The sequence below is a fragment of the Mastigoproctus giganteus genome, chromosome 9, assembly GCF_048544385.1.
Source record: "Mastigoproctus giganteus isolate SK-2022 chromosome 9, ASM4854438v1, whole genome shotgun sequence".
Lineage (NCBI taxonomy): Eukaryota > Metazoa > Arthropoda > Arachnida > Uropygi > Thelyphonidae > Mastigoproctus > Mastigoproctus giganteus.
In genome coordinates, this window is record NC_143583.1 from 200,600,880 (window position 1) to 200,626,992 (window position 26,113).

General features: G+C 38.4%; 1 protein-coding gene across 3 annotated transcripts in view; it reads left to right on the top strand.

The window, feature by feature from the left end:
- Positions 1 to 26,113, top strand: part of LOC150081022 (KH domain-containing, RNA-binding, signal transduction-associated protein 2-like) — a 112,540-nt gene that overhangs the window by 60,174 nt on the left and 26,253 nt on the right. For all 3 annotated transcript variants that reach the window (XR_016547370.1, XM_090381066.1, XM_090381065.1), the window contains exons 2-7: positions 3,477 to 3,625; positions 13,179 to 13,295; positions 14,063 to 14,209; positions 14,317 to 14,691; positions 19,234 to 19,292; positions 22,844 to 22,923. Coding sequence is in view for 2 of the 3 variants with exons in the window: in XM_090381066.1 (XP_090237192.1) it covers positions 3,477 to 3,625; positions 13,179 to 13,295; positions 14,063 to 14,209; positions 14,317 to 14,691; positions 19,234 to 19,292; positions 22,844 to 22,923 (927 nt within the window). In the remaining variant the exon portion in view is untranslated. The remainder of the gene's footprint in view (positions 1 to 3,476; positions 3,626 to 13,178; positions 13,296 to 14,062; positions 14,210 to 14,316; positions 14,692 to 19,233; positions 19,293 to 22,843; positions 22,924 to 26,113) is intronic.

Genomic DNA, 26,113 nt, shown 5'->3' on the forward strand with positions numbered 1-26,113 from the left:
CACCGATTTAGAACTGTTTGTCTATTTTACAGACACACAGTGGACAGCAACTCGCGCAGGCTAAAGATGCTATTCGAGGTCTTCACTCGGCTAAGAATAAATTGACCCGTAGAGAAATGAATCAAGACATTGAGCTAGGAAGCAACGACCCTACCAGATGAGGAATGCTTCTATCATAAAAACATTATCCAACTATCGAGTCAACATATTAACAGATTTAAACTTAATTTTAGATAATGACTGTAAAAGCCTGAATAAACAAAACTCTTGAATCTCACAATAAATTCTATTCAGTATAAATATTATTATACAGAATTGTATCTTTTATAGGAATATTGAAATATACTTCAAGAATTGCAAATATCATTTCCACGCTGTATGTAACTATGTAATCCAATATATTTTCTGTGTAGCCATCCTTGTAGCCCATGGTTGTCCAAGCTGTCACTGGACAGCTTGAACAATCAACGTTTGTTTCTTCTGTGTTTTTCTTAGCATGTCGGCCTATCGTTAAAATGTTTAAGCAGAAGCAAAGGAAATGTTTGATTCGTCCTGAAAATTCCTGCTAGTGTGTGGACGGTTGACAACAAAGTCAGAGGATTACCAACCACAAAATTATAATATGTCACTTTTAATTAAACTATATAAAAGTCGAATGTTAGTTTTCCATTTAAAATTTTCTAAAAACTCCTTGATTCTAGGTTACAACACTGGAATTTACCAAAATGGGCATTAAACACAGTGCTAATGAATATTTATTGATGCCTCAGAATTAAATTTAAAAGCTGTTTATTTGCTCAATGGCAATGCATTTCCATGTCCAAGGTCCTGAGTGCAATAAAGTACCATGACTTTGTTTGGAATGTTTGTGGTGATCCTACGATGAACTCGATTACTCACTGGTCTACAAAGAGGCTTCACAAAATACTGCGGTTTTTTATGTTTGAGGACACTCGTGCACCAGAAAAACGTTATATTGTGCAATGGTGGAGAAAGAGGAAGGAATTTTTACCAGGAAGAAATGATATAAAAGATGTTTCTCTGATTGAACCGAAAAGAACAAAAAAAAAGTTCTTCAATCTTTGCATTAAAGCATGGATTAATTATGAACTTTGTTAAGGTTCGGGATAAAGGAGGAAGTGGATTTTGCCATTAAGGGAAGTGTTACTTAATAGATGAAAAACCAAACGAAAAAAAATTTCATTTGTCCTCAGATATTGAGGCCCAATGAAAATGTAATTTCACCTCAGCTTTTTTCTTCAAAATTCGTATGATGTAAGTGGAACAAGGGAATGCTTTCATCAGGAATGATCCACGATGCAAAAGCAGTACCAAGATGCTGGGATACTGCCACGATGGCAGATTGCTGTTAGTTTCTTAAGAGGGAAAGCAAAATGGTCTATAACAAAATCAGAGTGTCAAAAATTTCGAAGGATTAGAATGTATGTAGTGCATTATTATATAGTTTGATTAAAGTATATTTTAAAATGAATAAAACTCGTTTTCAAGATGGCTTATCTATTATTGTATGATATTTGAAATTATTCGTTCATTAAAATTACTAAAAATTTGAATATCTTTCAACGAAGACACGATAGAGACACTATTTTTGTGATCAGTGATTTGATCACAGGGAAAGAAAGTTGCTCGAGATTGCCTAGAGATGACCATTTTACAACTTTCACAGCTTTGAGACGGATGCACTGATTATTATCCATTCGCTAGCAAGCAGTGTGTGTGTGCGCGCACTCACAAATACTGATAACAAATGTTAGCGATGTGGGCGAATCGTGTTGTATTTGTATAAATAGAAGGACACACCACGGCATCTGTGGTGACACGGGTGGTGATTATGTGGTCCGCAGATGATACACCAGAGCGACACAGTTTAGTTGACTCGAACCATAAATGCCGAGCGTCGTGCAAGTGGCGTCCTGATTAGAACATCAAAAACGAAGCGTTCGTGTTTGCCTTGATTGACACGCGCTGACAAACAAACGGGATACGAGTAAAACCTAATAATCCAACGCCGTTCCTAATGTCCTTGCACAGTCACGCGCGCGCCAGAACACAATCCCCGTGAGATGTTCGAAACGTCGGCGAGAGTGCTGGCTGTGCATTTCCTGATGACGGTGTGATTGGCGCTTCGACGATCATCTGCCAAGTGGATGACACGTAAGGTTGCAGTGCAGTCGCGTTAAGGCTGCATCGAGATCAATAACAGAATGAGAGGAGCCGGGGTGGAGAGGGGGGGAAGATTGACGGTGGCTTTGTTCCAGGAAGATGAAATTATTACTGTAAGGTGAAGAAGTACTCGCCAAACCTGTTACTGCTATCCTGAAATGCAGAAAATATCACCTTGGAATTTCTGCTTGTGTTAAAATTCTAAACGTGTTAGATTAGTGTCGCTTACTCTGTTTAATGGAAGATGTACTGAAAATTCAGATACCAAAACCTCAGTCAGTGACACTCGCAGTCATGACAACCGGTCACTATTTGAGTCGGCAGTTACAGTGCTCATTCGTTCTCTCACAGGGCAACTAGACTCATATAATTCTTACCACGTTTTACCGAAGAAAACTAGTTTCCTTTTTCTTAAAGAAAGGTTAGGGAGAGGAGGGAATGCAAACGTCTTGTCCATTATTCCACACAGACAGCTACTAGTCGATGGGTTCGAGCAGGTATCACATAATGTTTGAAGAAGCTCCTCGAATAAAAACGAACACATCGAATCCTTAATGAAACCACTTTTGTTTCTGTGCTGATAATTGGTGCAAAGTTGGCAAAGGATTGCTCAACGTCAGCGCTTAGAAACAACCGTAAGATTTTTCTCATTCATTGTTACTCCTGCCTGAGGGTATAGAAACAGTTTGGTGAAGAATGATTGGCAAGTGTGGAGAAATTTGAGATCAGTTTACTTTTTTCCCATAAAATCCTCTTTAGTGTGTATAAAAGGACCGGGGAAAGTGGGAGTGATACACTGATTAGTGATAGAATGGCTACTGCGTTCTCGAAAGAAAATTTTTGTTGGTAATCTGGTTGGCTGGCATATTTGGAAAAAAGCAGTGTTTTCCGAACTCATTATTAAAATGAATTAGTGTCTTAATGAAGTTGCAGCTCCTTAATCGTTAACAAATTTGATTTCCAGGTGATAATTCTAAAATTATCCCGTTTATTGCTCTATTTTAAATGTATTATATTCAGTCCGATTCTTTATCAGACGTTATTTTCTTTCTTGACGTCATTATAAAGTCCAATGAATTGATTTTGATTTTTTTCGCCATTAAAAAACCAGTTGTCCTAACTGAATTAACTTTTTTATGAATCCGGTGGGCGATCGTAGTTTGGAATCCATACTTCTGAAATAAGCTACTTTGAATAAAAGTATATAGTCGATGAAACTTGCTAATTTTCTTTGATTTTGCTTTTAAAATGCATCCATATGCCAAACTAAACTTGGACTTCTTTATTTGAAGAAATCCAGCGGATCCAGTCAGGTGGTCATAATGATCGTCTACTTTCTAATTCCGATACGAAAGGGACAACGTCTCTCCTAGATATTCACAAAGGTCGGCCTGTGAGATTACAAGTAAAAATTATGGTCCCCGTAAAAGATCATCCAACGGTAAGTGTCTTCTCAGCATGCATTCTTCTTCTGTTAAGAAAATCGTAATAGTACGGTAGAACCAATAGTCTATAACATGAGGGGAAGGAGGTTTAGAATTAGATTTGTATTCATCCAGAGGTAGTTGTGATAGAAAGTTGAAACAACCACCATGTATTACGCTCTTTGAACATATTCACTAGACAAAATGGCACATTAGAAGCCTCTGACTGTCCTTCAAATCATGACTCGGCAGCAGAAGTCCCCTCATCATCAGCAAAGTGTTTTCCAAAAAGAAAGGACTTCAGGGCAAGAAAGAGGAAGAACTCCGAGGGTACAAGGTCGGAAAAGCAAGCAGGATTCGGCAATATTTCAGCTTTTCCTTGCACAGTGACAAAATTTCATGGCACATTGTGCCCTTTCCTTCTGGTAAGGGATCAGAAGTCTGGGAACTCATGTAGCAGACACTATTCATATGTAACTGTTGATGAATGATGTTTTCCACAGACTCTACACTAGTTGGAGCTCTACAGCTGGTTCTTTGACGCTAATACAGCGATCTTCCAGGATTAAATCCTCAATTTTAGCAACTCTCTTCTGTTACAGTAGTTGCTGGGCGCCCTGGGATTTCTTCTTCGTGCACTGAGGTCTTTCTACATTTGAATTTTTATACCAATGTGCAACAACTGGGCAGTCTTCTCCATAAACAGCAACTATTTCTTCCTAGATTGTTTTGGATGTTTCTCCAGTTAGAGAAAAAGGAACCTGATCCGTATTCCGCTTGATCCATTGTGACTTCATCCATCGCTGCAAAGAAAAAAAAAAATGAATCGTCAGATTGAAACCAAACTTCGTGTGGATGCTGGGATTTTCAAAGTATCAAACAAAAAAAAACATTTCATCTTTTTATCACAACTACTTCTGAGCGAATACAATTTTAACCCCTCCCCCTTAGTTTATAAGAAGTGGTCAGTTCTTATAAACTGTAAAAATTTGAAACTATTTGATTAATTCAGCACAGTTCATATTATTTAAAAAAAAAATAATGTCAAGAAGATAATAGATAATTTTTTAAGAAAATTATCGAAAAGTTTCCCAATATTTATCAAACAAAAAATCAGTTTAAACAAATTTCATTATACGCTATAAGCGAAAATATGGAATTTAATGAAACCACTTTTGTTTCTGTGCTGATAGAGACATTCACTATCAAAATAGTTTTCTAAACTATTATATTAGGTGACCCTAATATAATAGTTTAGAAAATAAGCTACCTAAGAAAACTATTAATACACTTCTTTTTAAATATTAAAGAATTATAAGAGAAAAATACAAAAAAGAAACAAATGCTTTTCTACAAAACAGCTTAAATTAATGTATTTTAATTAAAAGCATAAGATTATTAAAATATAATAGTTTAATTAAAGAAAAGGTCATTAATATTTCCTATAAGGAGCTAATTTCAAAATATAAAACATAATTGAACGATTATTTAAATGCCTAAAAGGATTATGCTCTCTTATATTAAGAATGAGAAATATAATAAAATATAGACGAGAATTATTAAATTAATTTCTCGTCTACGAGATTAATTAATTTCGTAGACGGATACGATTGTTTAATCTCATTGAAGAGATTACATTGAACCTCGTCAATGGAGATTAAAGCTTTGAAATTTTTGAGAGCTTCCAATTGTGCTCTAAATGAATGTGTCCTGCGTACTTGTTCAGCTCTCAAACTGTTCTCCAAGGTATATGTAAATCAGTTAATGTTTTTGAAACATTTTAATACAGATACGGTATTAGTATTGGCAACACAGCGCAAGGAATCAAAACATACAGTTCCAGCTAACAAAAAAAAACACTTCCACCCACTTCATTTGCCCATCCCCCTCCAACAATTTATCCAAAATCCTCTTTAAATGTATTCAAATTGCTCACGTCCGCAACTATAGGTCAAGGTTTTATTCCAATGAGCAAATTACTCTTTGGTTCAATGAAAATTTCCATACATCTACTCTGCAACCACCTTTTGAAATTTAAATTTGTGCCCTTCTGTGTGTCGTTTGACAGGGAGTAATATCTTACTTAACCCTTTTGTAATTGGATAGATTCGATAATTGTAGATGATTTGTTTACTTTTTTAGCTGCGCCAGTTTCTCTTCCACCTCCCTTTGCGTTATTATAAAATCATTACCTCCCAATCCTTATTAGACTTCTGCTACTGTCTTTAAAAACTTCATTGTGTGAATGTCGATGCAAAATACTCATTCACTTTATCAGCAAACTTTACAGAATCATCTAAACTTCTCATTTCACATTCATTGGGCCAAATTGATTCATCACGTTCCTCCTGGTGCTAGCTAGAAGGAAAGTGATGAATCACTTGTAGTGTTTTTATAGTGATAAGAATTCCTTGCCACCTTAGTTTGCATTCTTAGCCAAAGACTTCTCGTAATCTGAATAATCCTCTGAGTAATTTCATTACAGAATGGTTTATATTACTATAGAATTCTGTATCCCCTGACAAATTATAATCATCCCATGCATTTTATTCTCTGCAGCTAAGCTGATTATACATCCATGTTAGTCTAAACGTTGAGCAGTATCTTTCAATTTGTAATACAATTCTTGGTGACGTCTGAGATTACCTCTTTGAACACCTCCCATTTCGTATTTACACTTTTTAACAACACCAGCTAGCCCATTAAAGAGTTTAAAAATGTCTTGATTATATTATCTATAATCACTTCCCTTACCCGCGACAGTTTTCTTTGAACATCAATGAATTATGATCACTTCCGCCCAAAGTCCTTTACTTTAAGCTTCTTGATACATGATGATAATCTGACCAAAAATATTGCTCTCTTGTTGTCTCTCTGTGTTGGTATAGAAAGCAGTCAAACCGAGAAATGTTTTGTTAATGAGTTGCCAACCCGCGAGTTCCAATCAATAACTGGAAGTTAAAATCCCCAAGATAAGACATTCTGGTTTGCTGGTTCATATTCTGTAGAGTTGTTTATTGTGATGATCAGTCTATAACAGACTACATTTTTGACTTTTGTTTTCTCAGTATTTGACGCAGTACATTTTCAACTTGCGAAAGAAACCAGCCTTAAGTCGAATAAATTATTCGTAACAAATTCCATCTCTGACTGAACTGCAAACATAGAACTCGGTATGCAAAATATAAAGTGCAGTTTAAAATTAACTCCGGAGCTTTTTGTTCCATTCGTATTCTAGTGACAGAAGAGGAAGTTGAGTGTTTGGTGTTACCACCACTCCGTCACATTTCTCTGAATCCTCGTTTAAGTTCCTCTGTTTCCTGTTTTAGGATATTTCTAAAGTTTTAGCCATAGAAGAAAGCATATGCGACCGAATTCTTCTAGCATTTTGTAAACGTCTGTATTTTAACTTATCATAAATATTTACAGTTTTATTGTAGGCCTGTAATATTTACTATTTTATGTTAAAAGTTAAGTTTATCCGGACTCGGATAGAATATATTGAGTACAACTTACTACTTTTAATAGTATTTAATTATATCATTCTCACACGTAAATAATTCAATGGAATTAAGGGCAGCGCGAATAATTAGCTTCGAATGATAATTATTCATGCTCATTGTAGCATGATCTTATTAAATTTAAATTGTGAAGATTCAGATATCTTCGAATGCGAATAGGAAAAACAGTCGGATTACACATCAAGGTGGTTATTACCTTTTTAACTTTGTGGACATCTATTCCATTGGTCTATATACTTGAGTCGGACTATAGCTTGCAGCGTTAAACTATTCATCCTCCCCACCCAGGTGGAAAAGGCCCAGGTTCGAATCCCGTCGATGACGCGAGGAACTATTATGGGCTTTTTTTCATTCCCTGGCTCAGTTAGTCGGTCTCGGGCGTAGATAGCAAGGTTTTTCGTCCAGTAAAGCAGGCAAATCGACCAGAGAACACACGCAATTTATAGACCCAATAAACATGGGTAGTTTAAAGTAACTTTCCAGGTGACCCTAATATAATAGTTTAGTTTTTTCGTTTTTGATCATCTTCGGTTATTAGTGGAAAATGATGTAAGAATGCAAGCTTCTAAAGCATCGGTCAAAAAAACTTCCCACTTCCTGTCCACCCCCTCCAAACAATAGTTCTTTCTTTAATTACTTCAAACTACCCATTTCCACAAATGGTGAACAGAAGGTAATTTGTTCCAGCAATCAACCACCCGTTGGTTGAAGGCAAGCCTCTGCAGCCATCCTTCCTCAATTTCAATTTATACCCCTTATGTGTAGTCTTAGGAAGAGTGAGAATTCCATCAGCATTGAGCTTGCTCAATCCATTCAAAGCTTTAAACACTTCAATCAGATCACCTCGCAGGTGGGAGTCTAAACGCTGCAATTTGCAGAATTGAAGTCTCTTGGTAAGACCACCCTTTCATTCCCTTCACCAATTTCGTTGCCCTTCTCTGCACCCGTTCCAGCAGATCTACATCCTTCCTAAAATGAAACTCTAGACCTATATTCATCGCTCAAGATGTGGCCTGACCATTACCTTATACAATGGGATAATCACCTCCTTAACCCTTCTAGAAAAATTCTTGTATATCATTGGAAAAAAAACTCAACTGTTCTGGCAGCCTGTGTGCACTGCTCAGATAACTTCATATTATTTTTTAGTTCAGATTAGTTTAAGCTTGTGTGTGTTGTCCACTTTAATAGTAACAGCATCATGTTTCAACTCGTGGGCCATAAAGGAATTTGATATTAGTCCAAAACGTTTAATATTACTTAAAACGCTAAATATATTTTGATAAATAACCTTCTGTTAGTCTTGTATATTTCACAACGTTTATATACTTTAAACTTTTGTTTCTTTTCCCAGAGTATATCTAATATTGTATTCAAATAGTGTATATGAATATGATTTAACATGCTGTGGGAAGTTTCTTAGTTTAGGTGAGTCATTTATTTAAAACGTTTGAGAAACGCTGAATGGAGGATTATCTTGAATTGCCGTTGTCTGTCAAACTAGTCTAGCCTCGCTGGTATCACAGTGCTTATATCACCGTCCTCCACACACACCGGGTGGAAAAGGCCAGGATTGGAATCCCTTGAATGATGCAAGGAACTTTTATAGGGTTTATTCACTCCTTGGCTGAGTAGTAAGTCGGTTTCAGGCTAAGATAGCAAGGTTTTTTCCCCTACCACAAATCTAGTTTTTCGTCCAGCTTCGTTTGAAGAGGCCGTTAATTATTTTCGAGTCTCCAACCGGATCCAAACCCAGTTCTCTCCAAACGAGTGACAAGTGGCGAAACTACTAAGCTGTTCACAGAGGACAGGTGATTGCTGGAAATGGGACACGGCCTTGGAATGAGCATTTGGCAACTTAACCAACTGGAAAACTTGGCAGTGGCTTCTCCCAGTAACATTACATTCAGTATTATTATAATTTTATTTACATTAGTAATTTACTGCAGTTTTGCTCGTATTGCTTATCAAAGTATACAATGCATAATATTTCACCAATTTCGGATACTTTGTACTTGAAGAATGTAAAATATTTTCAGGATAGCGACAGATATGACTGGCGATGTTTGTTTTTTGCCAAAAGCATTTAAATTGTGCTTAGCAACGGCTCCAACGTCTTTGTTAATATCTCCTATTACCTCCTTTCATCTTGTGTCCCAGACAAGCAAGCAAATATCGGTGATGCGAATCTGTCTGGATAGAGATGAAAGAGTCGTTTCCTGAATTTTCTAAAGAGCTTTTAGTGGAAGAATAATGAGAGAGAGAGATTTATCTACAGTATGGTGTGGAGAAATCTTTAATAACCTCGTCTGCAGTGGAACCTGAACTCGGAGCAGTGGCTTTGTTCATTACTTTGAAAGAGTGTCTGTGCTCACATTTATGCCTCGCTGTTGACAAAAGAAAACTTTGATAAAAGGACTTTTGGGCCTCCCAAAAAATAAGCTGATATGGTCTGTGATTTCTTGGAAACAAACAGTGACGTACTTGAACCAACGTCAGGGATTACCAGCACATCTCTCAATTTTGACGTTGTTCCAAGCAATGTCATATTTGGGAATGTGAATGCGATCGGGTTCGTCCCTTTCAAGAATTTGTTTCTGATCAAAAGTTCATTTCTGGATTTGTTCTTTCACGAAACGTGGTCAGAAGCTTTATTCAGGTTTAATGCCTGCATTAAAGAATAATGTACGTGAGAGGGTTAGAAACTGAGGATGCAGGCGGAGATCTTCCCCCAACTGTCGGTGGTGACGGTCAAGAGATAGAAAACGCTGAGTTAGCATTTAGGAAATCAACTGAGATTATTGCAGAAGTGTCTTGCAGTGCTGGATGCTGTTAACTTAAAGCAACTTGATGCTCCATCAGTAAGGGGAACTCTAGACCTTGGAACTCTCGAGATATCATTGTAAACACCTGTTGCACTATATGCATTGAATACTAATGTAGTGATTAGCGGTCATGATAAATTCAAATCTGACTATAACCCAGTAAGTCTCGAGATTTCATTGTAAACACCAGGACACGCAATAAAGCGATCTTAAACAAAAGAACAAAGCAAGAGGGTCTGTTCTGTAAATTATATTAAGACTGAAGTAATACTTAAATCTTTCAGAATATAACTGAAATAACTCAAAATCAATGCTATGATGGCACAAAAGTTATTCCAAACTGTTCTGGAAAGCACCTCAAAGGAAATAAGATTTCACACAGAGAGAATGCCGGATCCAGCTCTTAGTTAAAAATGTTTTCTTTTAGGAAACAAAAATGCTTTAGAGAATGGTAAAAAACCCGTCTCCCAACTGATCACTAACTCTACAAAAGAGAAAGAGCTATATGATGGTGAACAAACTTTTCGCCATTTCAGAACCACCTCAACGTAAAGCCCTGGAAGCTGAGAATAATTACAAGAAATTTGCTTACGTTTGCTCAGCTTCTCATTAGAAAGCGTTCAGGGAAAAAAAAACAATTTCTCGCACATGAACCAATGAGAGGATCTCTTTACTGACCCAAGCGTACCACAGAGCCTCTCGTCCAACGTATACGCTTCATAGATTCTCCCTAACAAATATACTTGAAACATTTTAATATTTTGAAGATGTCATATACAGAAGACAGGTTTTGATGATTCTTTTCTTCTTACCCAGTTAATAAGAATTCCTCCTCCCAATTTGTGATCCCTGAAATGGCTGTTCTGTATTACGACGTACCCAGCTGCAATAGATTTGTCTGACTGACATTACTCTTTCTACTACATTTTGTCAAATGTTAGCATTGTGCGAATTACTTTGAAAATCAACCATTGGAAATATGTCATTTTGGAGAGTCTACAAGTTCATGTTTTACCGATGTACTCACCTTTATATGGATTTATTGTGTAATACAAACTGATGTAAATAAGGTCATTGTAAATATTTCAGTTTCTGCCCGCATGTATCGCATTCTATCTTTTAGGTGATGTGGTCACCTGCATCTTTCTAAATAACACTCTTCTAGCTCATGGTTGACCCGCGGTGTCTTCTAATTATTAATAAACTAATAATAATAGCTCATCAATATTAGTTGTAGCAGCTATCGAGGTCGTTAGGATTATTAGTATCAGTCAGTGCGGGTAGCAGAGTGGTTATAATCATCGTCCTCCGCACACTGAGTGGAAGAGCGCCGGGTTTGAATCCCGTCAGTGATGCAAGAACTTTTTTATGGGCTTTTTTCTCACTCAGTTGCTGAGTTAGTCAGTCTCGGATGTGGATAACAAAGTTTTGTCCCTCAAAAACTGGTTTTTCGTGCAGCAAAACAGGCAAATCGATCAGAGAACAGTCGCAATGTATGGACATAATATACATGGGTAGATGGAACATCCTCGGGTGGCCCTAATATGAGAGTATTAGTAGTGACAAATGGCGGAAGGGTGCAAGTTAATAGGTACAAAAACTACCCATCTCCTCTGTCTATCCCCACTATAATTTGTCCCACCTTTCCTTACTTCGAGAGCACCAGATGAAAGCTTGTTCCAACAGTCAGTTAATTTCTAGCTGAAGGAAAATTTTGTGCATATCTATTCTGCGGCCTTCCTTACTCAATATACGTATATTTTCTTGTGTTTGTTGTCTGAGTAAGAGTAAAAAAAACAAACTTATTTTTAAGCCACCCGAATAATTAAATTCATCTGTCGTGCATTGTGTATATGTCCATAAATTGCGTGCGTTCTCTGGTCGATTTTCCTGTTTTTCTGGACGAAAAACCAGAGTTTCTAGGGAGAAAACCCTGCTACCTACACCCGAGACCGACTAACTCAGCCACTGAGTGAAAAAAAAGCCCATTAAAGTTCCTCGCGTCATCGACGGGATTCGAACCCGGACCTTTTCCACCCGGTGTGGGGAGGACGGTGACGACACCACTGTGCTACCCTCGTAGACTGAGAAAGAATAAAGATGCCATCAGCATTTAGTTTACTCAATCCATTTAAAACTAAACATTTCAATCAGGTTTCATTCCAAGTGCCTAGTCTCCCAGCTGCCTAGTCTCCCAGCGCAGCAGTTTGCGAACCAAAGTCTTGTGGTAAGATTACACCCTGTTGTTCTTGATCAGTCTGGTTACTTTTCTCTATACTTGTTCCAAGAGATCCACATCTTTCTTAAAATGGGGCTTCCAGACCTGTGTATAGCACTCAAGATGTGGCTTAACCGTTCCCTTATACAACAGGATAATCAACTTCTGATCCCTGCCGACAAAATTCTTGTATATCATTGACAAAACCCCATGAGCTGTGCTGCAGCCTGTTTGCACTAATCGCAGAACTTTATGTAGGGCTGCTGTACAATGAACCCTAGGTCTCTTTCGTTCACCACCGCCTTGAGTGTGGTACCACCCAGTTGGTATGCTATTCTGGAATAATTGCATTTACAATTGTTGATGTTAAAATTGAATTGCCATTTCTCAGTCCCCTCTGCATAAAAATGTCAACCTAAAATGTCAAAATTTGAAATATTCTAAGATCATAATTACAGATGTATGTCAAAATTTTGTATTCAACTTTTCAGGGTGAACGTCCCATGGACTTTGTAACCTTTTGCTCGTAGGTCCGCTTTACACCTTAGAATGTAACCCACACCCTTCTAGCCACTGGTTGTCCCAGGGGTGTCTCCTCAACAGAGAAATTGATAATAATATCACAATGATGTAATTTCGAAACAGTGTCAAAATTAATATTTAAATATTACAGATATATTGATGCTTGACACTCGAATATAACTTCAAAATTTATCCATAGAAGGGATGTCTCCAAAGTAGTGGTACAGACTAGGACCACATGGTTAGTCCACAACTTCTGCGAGGTAGTTGCCAGGAGAAACTTCCTGAATTCGGATTTTATGGACAATGTTACAACTGCAGAAATTAATTTTTCTTATTAGAAGGGGAGGGCGCGCCCCGGTTGATAAATTAAAACGTTCATTTAAATTGTAGCTCTAAATAAGCGTGACTTAAGTATAATTATAGACTTTGTTTTTCCGTGTTTTTATTTAAAGTGTGCACTTTAATCTTTTCCTTCTTTCAGTTCAACTTCGTAGGCAAACTTCTCGGCCCCAAAGGCAATTCCTTGAAGCGGTTACAAGAAGAAACGCACACCAGGATGGCCATCTTAGGAAGAGGTTCCATGAGAGATAAAAGTCAGGTAACTGTCCCAAGTTCGTATAATCAACCGTTACACACCTGTACGTGCATCGTACAAATGCAAATTGTCCTGACCGGCTTCTGCTTTGCTGACATGCAGTTTTGCAATTAACTCAATGCCCCGTGCTCATAAATTACCCAAATTTCAGTCCACTTATATTAGACACTTCCGGTTTCATTTTACTGATTTATTCGCCGTGAACCTGCTTAGTGCGAAATTTGTAACTTTTCTGGAACTCGACGTTCTCTTCGAGAATTTTGGCTGCGTGACCGAAAGCACTTGCCAGAACTGTATTTAATTCATACTCAATGACGACAGCCCCACTTATTCTGCGACGGAACACTCCCATACGGTGGATACCAGCAATCTGAAGTGTCACTGTTAGCAGAGCTGAAGCCTGAGAAGGGAGCAAAGAGTAATTTTTACTCGTAAACTTCGGATTTCATTTCATTCCCAGGTGCCAGTGTCATTCGTGTTGTAGAATGTTGGCCCAGTTAAGATCAGCATATTCCCAACACAAAATGTTCAATGAGGCTTTTCCTGAAACAAATTCGGCCAATTTGTATCATTGGTATACATATAAGTTTAGCTTTAGTGGATCAAATGGATCCACTAAACAACAGGAATAATTTTCCCTAATTATTATTATTTTTTTTCTTTTTTCACTAATCGCTTGAAGTTAAAAGATGTTTTTAAATTCTCACTCTCTCATATGTGTAAAAATATTATCTGGATTGATAACAGATTCCTTAAATGTCACATTTCAGGAAGAACAGCTCCGGCAGACAGGAGATCCCAAGCACGCCCATTTAAATGAAGACCTACACGTGGAAGTGAGTGCCTTTGCCCCAGCTGCTGAAGCTTATTCCAGGATTGCAGTGGCGTTGTCTGAAATAAAAAGATTCCTCGTTCCGGTGGGTATTTCCCATCTTCAAGTAGTTCAAAAATCTTCCGTTATGATACACACCCACTTTTCGTTTATGGGTGTAATTCCAAAGCGTGTTTTTCTTTTTCTTGGCAGGACTACTATGACGACATACGACAGAACCAGCTTCGAGAACTTGCGCAGATGAATGGAAAACGTACGCAAAGCACACCAGCCCCAAGCTACTCGTCTTCCACATCGAGTGACCAGCCTTTGGACGGAGAGTCGGCCATGATGATGACGACCACAGCATCAACCCCCCGACCTGTCCCATTAAGAGAACGTGTGGTACAACAAGCAAGCCGATGTAACGCTATCACTGCCATTCGATCACCACTTTCGCCAGGGTCCAAGCCAGCTGGTCGCCTACCAGTTAGATTAATCGCTTCTCCCGCTCCTAATCACAGAACACTGTATAGGAGAGCCGTTCCGAATCCTGTTCCTGAGTATCTAGTCACACAAGAAGATTACGTAAGTGCAGCATACATTCCTTAAATATACTGCCACGGAAATTCCTGCGGATTTTGTACCAGTCCATCAAAGTTTTCGATTGCAATAGTAGAACTTCCGGTGTATATGCACAGGCATCATAGAGTTGTTTATATATTTCTGGGGGGTGATGTAGTGTCAATCAAGTCCAGCAGTTTTTTTAGTAATTACATCGCTGGTACTGCACTGGAAAAGGTCTGGGTTCGGTTCGTATTCTGTTGATATGGGAAGAATTTTTATGCTTTTTTGTTTTTCACAATATGGTCCATCTCACGGAGGAGTTGTCTGTTTCCCTCCTCTTTCAGGTTTTTTGTTTGGAAAAACCAACCATAAAATACAAACATTTTACAGATACAATGCATTGCCGCCTCATACCCATAGTTGCTTGCCTGAAAAACAAAACAAAACCTTCCCTTTTTGGTACATTCCCAGCTTTAGAAAGCTGCAAAACTCGACTGATTAGGAGAAAAGCAAAATAAGGCGAATAGACCTCACGTGGTAACAGATGATATGAGAGACCGGAAAAGTCACTTATTAGAAATATTAAGTCAATATTAGAAAAACAGTGATGAGATAGTATGAAAGAGCAAATCCACCATGAGTACTCAGTCTTCACTTATGAATTACCTGAAGAACAGAGATCGAAATGGAAAATCTTATGTTCGTTAATAAATATATTTTAATATTCAGGAATGTACATGACGTTATGCCCTCGTGGTAGCACAGTTGGTAGAATCACTGTTCTTCCCACTTGGGGCAGAAAAGATCTGAGTTGGAGTTCCGTCGGTGACGTTAGGAATTTTATTGGCCTTTTTCACAACATGGCCGAGTTAATCTGTCTCAAGCGAGGGTAGCATAATTTTTATTCCTGGAAATTTGGGTTTTTCGTCCAGCAAACAGAAAATCACCCATAGAACACACGCAATTTACAGACAGCATACCCGGAACAATATGGCCTTAGTCGATAATACTCCTAAAACAACAACATAACATTATCAATGCGTAATGACGAACCGGAACCATGTGCAGGTGCCTTCCGGTACATTCTGAACCTAATGAAGGTCTTCATCTCATATCAGAAATTCTGGTACTGATTGATGTACTTATTAGCTCCGCCATCTTATTTAAATATGGAAAAGGACCAGTTGCCTGACTTTCCTCTGTAGTATTCTGATAGATTCCTTTTCCAGTGTCTCCTGTATTTACATAAGTTTTCTTTAATCATGTTGTAAACGAGCTTCATGGGTTATTTCCACAAGAGAAAATAAATCGCACCACAATAATAGAACTGGTTTAGTGTATCTTCATCATATAGTTAAACAACTTTCGCTGATTCCTCGTTCACTTGCAATGACTCTAACCATGAGATGAAGATCAATAACCAACACAAAATATAACTGCCTGGACACCCCACAGAAAGTATTTCTCTTATTTAAACCTGTACGAAAAACGTTTGTTCATACATGCCCGTTGTCTTACCAACCACCCTTACATAAAATTGTTAATTCCCGACTGGTCTTGCCTCATGAATAATTATATCGCTTTCCTGAATTCGCCAAAGCAGTGGAGAAACAGTTGTCAGAAAAGCCACAACATGACCATAAGAAATAAGATGTTTCTAAGTGCTTCTCCTTTGACTTGAAAGGGCGTGCTTTTTTTTATGGTAAAGGTTATCGAAACCTGTAGTACTAGTTTGCTAGTACTATAAATGGGTTGAGAGGCTACAAGAACTTGTCATTGGTCTTCAATTTTTGTAGGCAGTGAAATTCAGGAAATGCGTGCAAAGCGAGGTTATTCTAACGAACAGAAGTAGAAGGAATAAATGAAAATTTTCTGTCGTTAAAGTCCATAGCTTTAATAACAGAAGGAGCATTAGCGACTAAGGCTATATTGCCCCGTTTATACTGTCTGTAAATTGCATGTATTCTGAAGGAGGTCGATTTTCTGTTTTGCTGGACGAAAAACCCGAGTTTCAAGGAGAAAAAACTATGCTACCCTCGCCTGATACCGAGTAACTCAGTCACCTTAATAAAAAAAAAAGGCCCATAAATTCCTCCCATCATCAATGGGATTCGAACTCAAGTCTTTTCCGCGAGGTGTTGGGAGGACAGCTGTTCTACTAACTGTTCTACCCACGAGGGCTCCCAGTTAAGACTCCAGTCTGTGTAACTAAATTATTCTGCAATGGTGGATCCATTTCTGCAGCCGGATTGCATATATATGGCTTACGTAGCGGAGTGGTCATGAACGGGAGTGCAATGGCACATGTTCTTTGAGTAGCTGCGGTTTAACCCCTTAACTGTTGAATATGGTTACTTGTTGAGATCTTCAACATCGTCAACCCACTCCTCAACAAGTTTGAGGAGTGGGTTGACGATGACTGCAGATTTCTTTATTTTATGCGTATATATTTTTAGGTTTCAATAATGTTAATGAGAGCATCATTAGGCTACGGGAATATGCCCTGAGACAGGCGAAGTGCTAATCTATCCTCAATACACAAAGGTGATGCTAAAGAAGCATTCAGTAATTACAGACAGTGAGTTTGATTTATGTGCTTAAAGATGCGATTCACAACCAGTCCGCCCTCGTGGGTAGCACAGTTGGTAGAATTGCCGTCCTCCCCACACCCGGTTGGAAAGACCTCAGGTCGAGTCCCATCGATGACGTGAGGAATTTTATGGACCTTTTTCACAACGCGGGAGAGTTAGTTGAGTGAGAGTAGTATGGTTTTTTCTCCCCGAAACTCGGGTTTTTCGTACAGCACACGGGTATGCTGTCTGTAACACACGCAATTTACAGACAGTGTATATGGAGCAATATGGCCCTAGTCGCTGATGCTCTTAAAACTACAACAGCCACCAGCTCGATAAGAATAGTATCTTAAATAGATGCCAGAATGGGTTCGTTAAAGAGAATGTTTCCTTCCAATGTGGTAGACGCAGTGAGTGTCTAAGTTGAAAGCAAATTGAATTCCTTTGTAGGAATGGGAACAGTATGAATATTGTTTTATTTTATTATTTGGAGGAAATCATGCCTGATTAATCCTAGGCTTCTCTGTAACTTGAACAAAGTGGGATTACTGTTAAAAATCCTAGGCCGAATCGCAGGCTGGCTGAAAGGTAGATGACGGAATTATCATAAATGGTCGGTCTTCAGGGTAACAAGTGAGAACCTCAGCGGTCAAGTTCGGTCCCCTCGTATTTATAATTATACTAAATGATATTGACGAGTGTGTCCAAGGTAAGCTGTCAGAGTGGTGAATATTTGAAGATGAAAGGATGGTTATCAATTCGAGCTAGGCCATGTTGCTTAAAAAAGACTTGGATCGATTGCATATATGTGGTCCGAAAAATGACAACTAATGTTTAATGCTTCTAAATGTAAGGATATGCATTTGAGGAACAGAAATCCTGGAGTTACGTATAAACTGTGGTGGAGGGGAGGAGACAAAAGTGGTGCAAGAAGAAAAAGATTTAGGTGTTACGATTCAATCTGTCATCACATAAGGTACATCGTGTCGTGTTTCATTTATAGGGCCTTTGCTAATAGGGAGAAGGATGTTCATTATCCGTCTATATAAGATGTGACTAGACAGGATTTGGAGTATTGTATTCAGATCTATATAGAATCTTCTCCAGAAGTTTAAGGGGTGATGATTGTGTAAGGCGTTGAAGGTCTGTGCTCTGTCGTAGGTGATATAAGAACCAGCAGACCCGAATGTACAACCTTAGGGAATAACAAAAGATTGATTTCAAGAAGATCATATATGGAAAACGGGTTGTCGAATACCGGAATAAGCTGCTTCCCAACGTGGCAGAGGCATGGATTCTGACTAAGTTCAATGTGAAATTGGATGGTTACCTTGTAGGAATAGTGTGAATATTCTGTTTATTTTATTATTAGTACAGTATTTATTTTATTTTTGTTGGCTGATGCAGAAATAGCCCGCATGATTTTTGGATCACTAAGCACACATTTCTATAATTAATGTTGTAAAAATGGTTAATAATTACCCATTAACAAACGGGAATCAATATACAGTCAGGAATCGTGACTTCAATACGTACATTAGACTGGCAAACCCCCTCAGCCATAATTATAAGAGAATCCTTGGATTCAGGAGAGGTCCCTATGGACTGGAAATGTAGATGTAGAATTCCAACCCTGTGGACTGGAAATGTAGAATGATTCACAAAGGAGGAATAAAAAGGTGACATAAGTAATTACAGCCCTGTTAGCTTAATGTCTTAATTTGTGTCCGCTTCCAAAATATTTGTAATTACAATCTTTGTCATAATTTTCTTTACCTCAAATGCTGTTTATTAGTGGTGGGGGAAACGATATTGGCTTATCAATGATTTCTTTCATTTGACCGAAATCACTGTCAGTCTTAAGTAGAATGGAACATTGCTTTGAATTTTTAAAAAGGTTTCTATCAACTGAGGAAGATTATTGTACAATTTTGTTGTTATTTTGTAATGTCTATGAGGATAATAACTTTTTTTTTTTTCTATTTTCTAGGCTTACAAAGATGATTTTCCAGAAGAAATGTACGAAGTGCCGGATCAGAGGATACTTAGGTAAAATATTTCTGCATCTCTTCCACACTAATCTTTCTTGATCTGTCTTGCTATCTACTCATATGTTGTAAAAATATATACAATAATTATAATCCGCATTGTCGTGAAAATTAAATATCATTCCTTTTGAACGCTTTAAATAACCTCAATTATAAAAGTTAATCATAAAATGTATTTATCATTTTGAAACATCTTTTTGGTGAGTTTAATCAAATGAACTATGTATCTTATAATATCTAACTTTGACCGCTGAGGAGTCAGAACTTCACGGAAGTAAATGAAAACTTGGTCAAAGTGATTACAGGATCACCATCTGGACATTGATTAACTGGAAGATCAAAGAAGTCCTTTGGAATGACAATTGTGTCAGAGAAAACTTGACATTCCTCCGTTAGAAAAAGAGGGAAATTCAATAGGATTGCCACATCACTACCTGTTGTAGTGATCCAGAAGAGGAGAAGAGTGCAAATTGTAGATGCAAATAATCTTTTGCCGTCTCCTAGATAAAAAAAAAAATAATAATAATAATCTCTATTCCTAGCATGGCAAGTAGCCAAGGGTTTACAAAGTAATTGGATATTTCACAGAAAGAAAGATTTTATTTCTCATTATAGCAGTAGGGGATAGGGCATTAATCATCAATGATGGCTGCTGCTTGGTTAACCTCCATGTGGCTAGCGGGCCCATCAGATGAATGTGCTCATGAAATTGTAGCTGACTGGGTGGTCGAAGAATCTGTCGTTCGTCCACTGGTCAAGCTTTAGAATGCTGCTGGTGCGCGGAAATTATACATAGGTTTGCCTTTCTTGAAGGTTGCTCCTTGATGGCTGTAGTTTTTCAAAGGCGCCATGTGGCCCTGCAGCTATAACAAGAGGCCATGTAAATTTCATCTTGAACTGGGATCCAAGAAGATAGCGAACAGAGGGATAAAGTTTCGAAATGTACGTTAGAGAGTGGAGCGTTGTTTATAATTATCGACTTATAGATGCTGCCTGAATGGTAGAATTCCTTGTAGACATAATTAAGACTCTAACGGGACTGTTTGTTTTCACGAGGTTACCAGTTACTATTGATTCAGATAGAACTGGAAAATTATTCAAGTCTTCCTTATCAGCAAAAAAGGCTCTAATCAGAGCGATCCCTCGTGGGCAACACAGTTGGTAGGATCACCGTCCTCCCACCGGGTGGAAAAGACTTGAGTTCGAGTTCCGTCGATAATGTGAGGAATTTTTATGGGCCTTTTTTACAACGTGGCTGAGTTAGTCGGTCTCAGGTGAGGGCAATGTTTTTTCTCCCAGAAACTCGGGTTTTTCGTCCAACAAACATAAAATCGACCACAGAACACAATTTTTGATAATATACACGGAGCAATATGACCTTAGTCGCTGATGCTCCTAAAACCCAACTACAACAACATAATCAGAGCTGGCTGCCACTTAAGATACCAGTGCCCATTATGCCGCTATGAATCTAGAGCCACACGTGCAAGCAGGTCGATGTCTCGAATGCTAATGTCATCGTACAAGACTGGTGCATGTAGGTGGTGCCGGTCAATGTTGTTTTCGTTTTGCCTTCGGAATAACCTGGATTACAACCGGGCGACCTCCATCGACAAATTATAAGCAAAGTGGCAGCCGGACGTGAGCGGTATTGTCCAGAGGAAGAGCGAAATTTTTCTCAGCGTGTCTGCTTAGTTTCGCTCGCATAACTGGCAGGATGACAGCAGAAACTAGACCGGCACGTCTATAATCAGCCAAGCTGTATTCCATCATCGCCTATTATTAAGCGGTTATCTCCCAAGTTGTGTGTGTGTGTGTGTGTGTGTGTGTGTGTGTGTGCTGTTAAGTAAGCTAGAAGATTGTTATGCGTTCTTCGGAAATCTGGGCCACCGCTGTATGGAAATCAGGACAAAAATGTCTCGGTTATATTTGCTAAAGGTTATTAGACTTTGCCCGTTTAACTGCTCGACGTGTTGCTCAAGGCATAAAAAGAACATCACGAGTTGTGACGTCACTTCAAGAGGCGGTGGCAACTTTTTGTCATTAAAAGGCGATAAATAAAAACAAATAAGACACGGAAAGCAAATTATCTTAAATGAGCGCTGATCTTTACGTATATCGACATGGCTTTGCTTGGCGCTAAAACCTACAGATGATAGCGTTGTACCAATTCTATAGAAAGACACCAGAACATTAAGAATCATGGCAGACATTTTTGTAAAGTTAAAAACGAACAATAACTGTAATTACGGGAAATTTATGCTTCCTCTCAGCACAGCTTGAGTCCTCGTGACCAGAATACTGCTCATAATTGATAAGCCACAAATGTGTCGAAAGGGTTCGAATCCCGTCTTGGCCAAATGAACTTTTGCGATTATTTTTTTTTTTTTTTTTTTTAACACCGTAGTCTTCAAGTAATCTTTATCGGGCAAGGGGTTGCTTTGGAACGAATTCAAATCAAATCAAACCAGCCAATTTTTGAGAGCTCCATAAATTTATTATTATTTTTAATCTAAGTATATTCATTTTTTATTGCAACAGCGAATTAAGAGAAATACAGATGGCTGTTGCAATGTCTTTAACATCGGTTTGTTCATACTGTAATTCAGTAGTTTGTTTGAGGGTTTTTAGGCACATCAGCGACTGAGGTCATATTTTTCTCTAAATTCCGTGTGTTCTGTGGCAGATTTTCTGTTTTTCTAGACGAAAAAACCCGAGACGAAAAATTCCAGAAGAAAAATCAAGCTGCCCTAGCCTGAGAACAACTAACTCAGCCATGTTGTGAAAAAAGCCCATAAATTCCTCACTTCGTCGACGAGATTCGAATTCGGGTCTTTTCCACCCAGTGTGAGGACGCGGCGATTCTACAAACTGTGCTACCCACGATACCAAATGAGTAATAATATTTTATATAGAGCATAATAAGTCAAAAGAAGCAATTATTCCATAAGGAAAAGCTTATAGTAAATAATATTTACATATTTCAGCAGGAGTTTTGTAAAAGGTTGAGGACCAGGAACTACCGAGAGTCACGTTTTCAGCCTTTTTGGTTGCAACTGACGGATCACAAGCCACATCAGCAAATTATCTTCTTTTGAAATGCGCAAATCTCAAAAGAAGACCCTACTGGATTGTTAAAAGACAATGTCTTCTGTTGGATGATCATCAGTGAATTTTCGATAGTCGGGATCTAGATGTAGAAATAGGTGTTGTTATAATACTCTTTCACGAATCATTTTATTTCTATAAAGAAATTGCTAAGGCATTAAGGTAGAATAATTCATTATCTCTCAAGACTCTAAAACGATGCCACCTTAAAAATTTTCTGTTTATTCAGAAATGGCTGTGTATTATGATGCTAAGCACTTTATATACATAGTCTAAATTTGTTCGCAGCTTGAGGCTCTAGCCCTAAATGCGCCTTATCTCTCAAGTTAAGTCATTTAATCCACTTTAGGTAGAGTCAAATTAATATGAACGGTTTAATGTAATATAGGCATATATGAATCTGTTCTTAACTAGGAATTAATGCTATCCAACTGTCCTTTCTAGGGATGGAGAATACGTGAACCATCAATACCAAGATGAAGTTGCTTACCAAGGAAATGGTTATGCAGAAGCAGAATATGTTGGCAAGTATTGATTTCAGAACACTTTATTACAACGAATATCATTTTTTAACCATCAAACCTAACTTATTGACTTCATGGAATTGCATCAGACAATAAACATGAGGTATTTGAAATCCGTTGTGAGAGCCACTATTAACCTTAACAGTAATTTTCTGTTTAAATGAGTGAAACTCCGTTTGATGAACAGGTCGTCACAGGCTTTACTCTTTTCATGATATTCCAAAGAGTGAAAGGTTGCTCAAGATCAGTTGATAAATTAGCATTTGCTTAATTTGCTAAACTTCACCTCTGAAGCCGTGCTGATTTTTAGATGGTTATGAAACGCATCAAGTACCCCCATCCGTCTTCAGCATAAGTCGATTTTCAAAAGGTTTATTTGGGTCTTTTAGAAAGATTTCTCCAGCTCAGTTCCAGGTAGCCGAAAATTGTCTGGAAGAGACCCTTCCAACTTGCTTTTTAACTACAGGTGTTCGTCACCGATTGCCGGAATCAGGGACCCACATACCTTCGATATCAACAAAACATTCCACGACAACTACTTAAGTAGTGGGCAAAAAAGGAGGGGGTTAAAAATACAGAAACAATTTTTAAACAATATAAATAGATAAAATCAATAATTAAAATTATACGTATAAAATGGGCAACTGTTTACTTTCTAGTAATCTAAAAAGAACCATATAGGGAGTGATAAGCCGGAAAATTGTTTTTTGATGGGATGCAGATGAGATGTTGGGTTTTTAGGTCAAATTCCGAATGCATTAGCATTAGTAGAGGCATTTGATGCAAGAAAGCAAGCTTATGCAGCATCAGCCAAAAAAAAAAAAAAAACCACTTCCACTTCACCCCTCTGTTCGTTCAAAATACCTGTCCAGCTGAGCCTTAAACTTATTTAGGCTATCAACCTCCACCACAAGGGATGGCAGTCTGTTCCACCAACCAACCACCCGCTGGCTAAAGGCAAATTTCCGCACGTCTATCCTACATCTGTCTTTCCTCAATTTGAATTTATGCCCTCTCAGGTGATTATTCTGAGCTAGAGGAAGAATCCCATCAGCATTGAGCATGCTTAAACCATTCAAGGCTTTATACACCTCTATCAGATCACCTCGCTGGTGCCTAGTCTCCAGACACTGTAATTTGCAAAACTTAAGCCTTTCTTCGTAAGAGCACCCCTTTGTTCCATTCACTAATCTTGTTGCCCTTCTCTGTACTCGTTCCAGCAGCTCTACATCCTTCTTGAAATGAGGCCTCCAGACCTGTATACAGTACTCTAGGTGTGGCCTGACCATCGCCTTATACAATGGAATAATCACCTCCTTATCCCTGCTGGAAAAATTCCTGTATATCATTGACAATACTCCATGAGCTACTCTTGCAGCCCGTCTGCACTGCTCAGAGAACTTCATATCTGCCTGCACAACCACCCCCAAGTCCCTTTCATTCTCTACCACTGTCAGTGTTGTACCATAGAGTTGATACGTTGCTCTGGGGTTGCTGTTTCCCATGTGTAGTACTTTACATTTGTCAATGTTAAACTTCATTTGCCACCTCTCAGCCCATCTGCTCAACCTTTCCAGATCCTGTTGCAGAAGCATAGTGTCAGTAGTGTCCTTGACAACCCTGCCAACCTTTGTATCGTCTGCAAACTTGGACATTAATCCCGATATACAGTACCATCATCAATATCATTTATAAATACAGAAAACAATAATGGACCCAACACTGAGCCCTGAGGGACTCCACTAATAACATCAGTCCACGATGAGCAGTGTCCATTGATTACCACTCTCTGTCTTCTCCCCCTCAACCACCCCTTTATCCATAGCAGCAATTTGCCTCCAATGTCACACTGCTCCAATTTGTGTAGCAGTCTTCCATGTGCAACAGTATCAAAAGCCTTTCTAAGATCCAAGTATATAATATCAAAGTTATTCCCTGCATCCAGTTCTTTTGTGACTGCATCATAGTATCCAATCAAGTTGGTCAGGCAAGACTTCCCCTTAACAAAACCATGCTGTGTCTGAGCTATAACTGAAGTCTTGTCTAAATGATCCTGCAGTGCGTCTTTAACCAGTGCCTCCATTAATTTTCCTGGAACAGAAGTCAAGCTCACAGGTCTATAATTACTTGTGTCAGCCTTTGATCCTCCTTTGTGAATTGGGGTCACATTTGCACATTTCCAGTCTATGGGTACCTCCCCTGAGTCCAAGGAAGCTCTCATAATTATGGCTAAGGGTTTGCTTACTTCCTTTGCTGCCTCCTTTAATATAACTGGATAGATCCCATCCACCCCGGGTGCCTTTCTTGTGTTTATCTTCAACAGTTTCTCCTCCACTTTACTCCCAGTTATTTCAAGATTCTGTAACTTACTGCTAGAGTTGAATACACCTCTGGCATTCCCCTCGCTGAATAACTCCTCATGTGTGAATGTCGATGCAAAATATTCATTTAGTTTGTTAGCCACCTGAGCAGGATCATCAACACTTGACCCATCAATATCAAGTGGACCAATCTGATTCATCCCTTTCCTTCTAGAGTTTACATAAGTAAACTCTAGCATAGCCCGCTTCCCTTCAGAAAATTTAGTATAAATTTTTAACAGAAGCTCCAATCTGTTTTTGGAATTTTCAGACTTGTTTAAAATAGTCTTAGTGATGACATCTGTGTCAGTTTCATGTTAATAGGTTAACCCGTTCCCCCGTCTCCCCTTGGAAGCACTGTAAAAGTCCCACCAGGCTTCCCACCATGTGATAAAGTCTTAGTGAACACTATAATGCAGCAAAGACGTTTATGGTTATCGAATGCACCCAAAATGTAACACGTTGCGCAAATTATGCATGTGTGAAAACTTGAATTTTGGGAACCTATTAGAAAATGGGCAAATTATTTTCTGAATCAATAAGAACGTGTACACCTTCTGAAGATACGAAATAGTTTTAGTCAGTTGAAGTGTGGCACTTCAACTGACTAAAACTTTAATTACCACACATTGAAAACCATAGAGGTTTCAGCAGTGACTTTTAGAAAAGTTAAATATACAACACTCTAACCTTGCGCCTGAATTAGTATTAATAGCAGCATATGATGCAAGCTTATAAAGCGTCAGCAAAAAAAAGCTTCCCATATCAGCTGTCCATCCCTTCCAATAGTTTTTCTAATTCTTCCATCAATTTATTCAAACTATCCATCA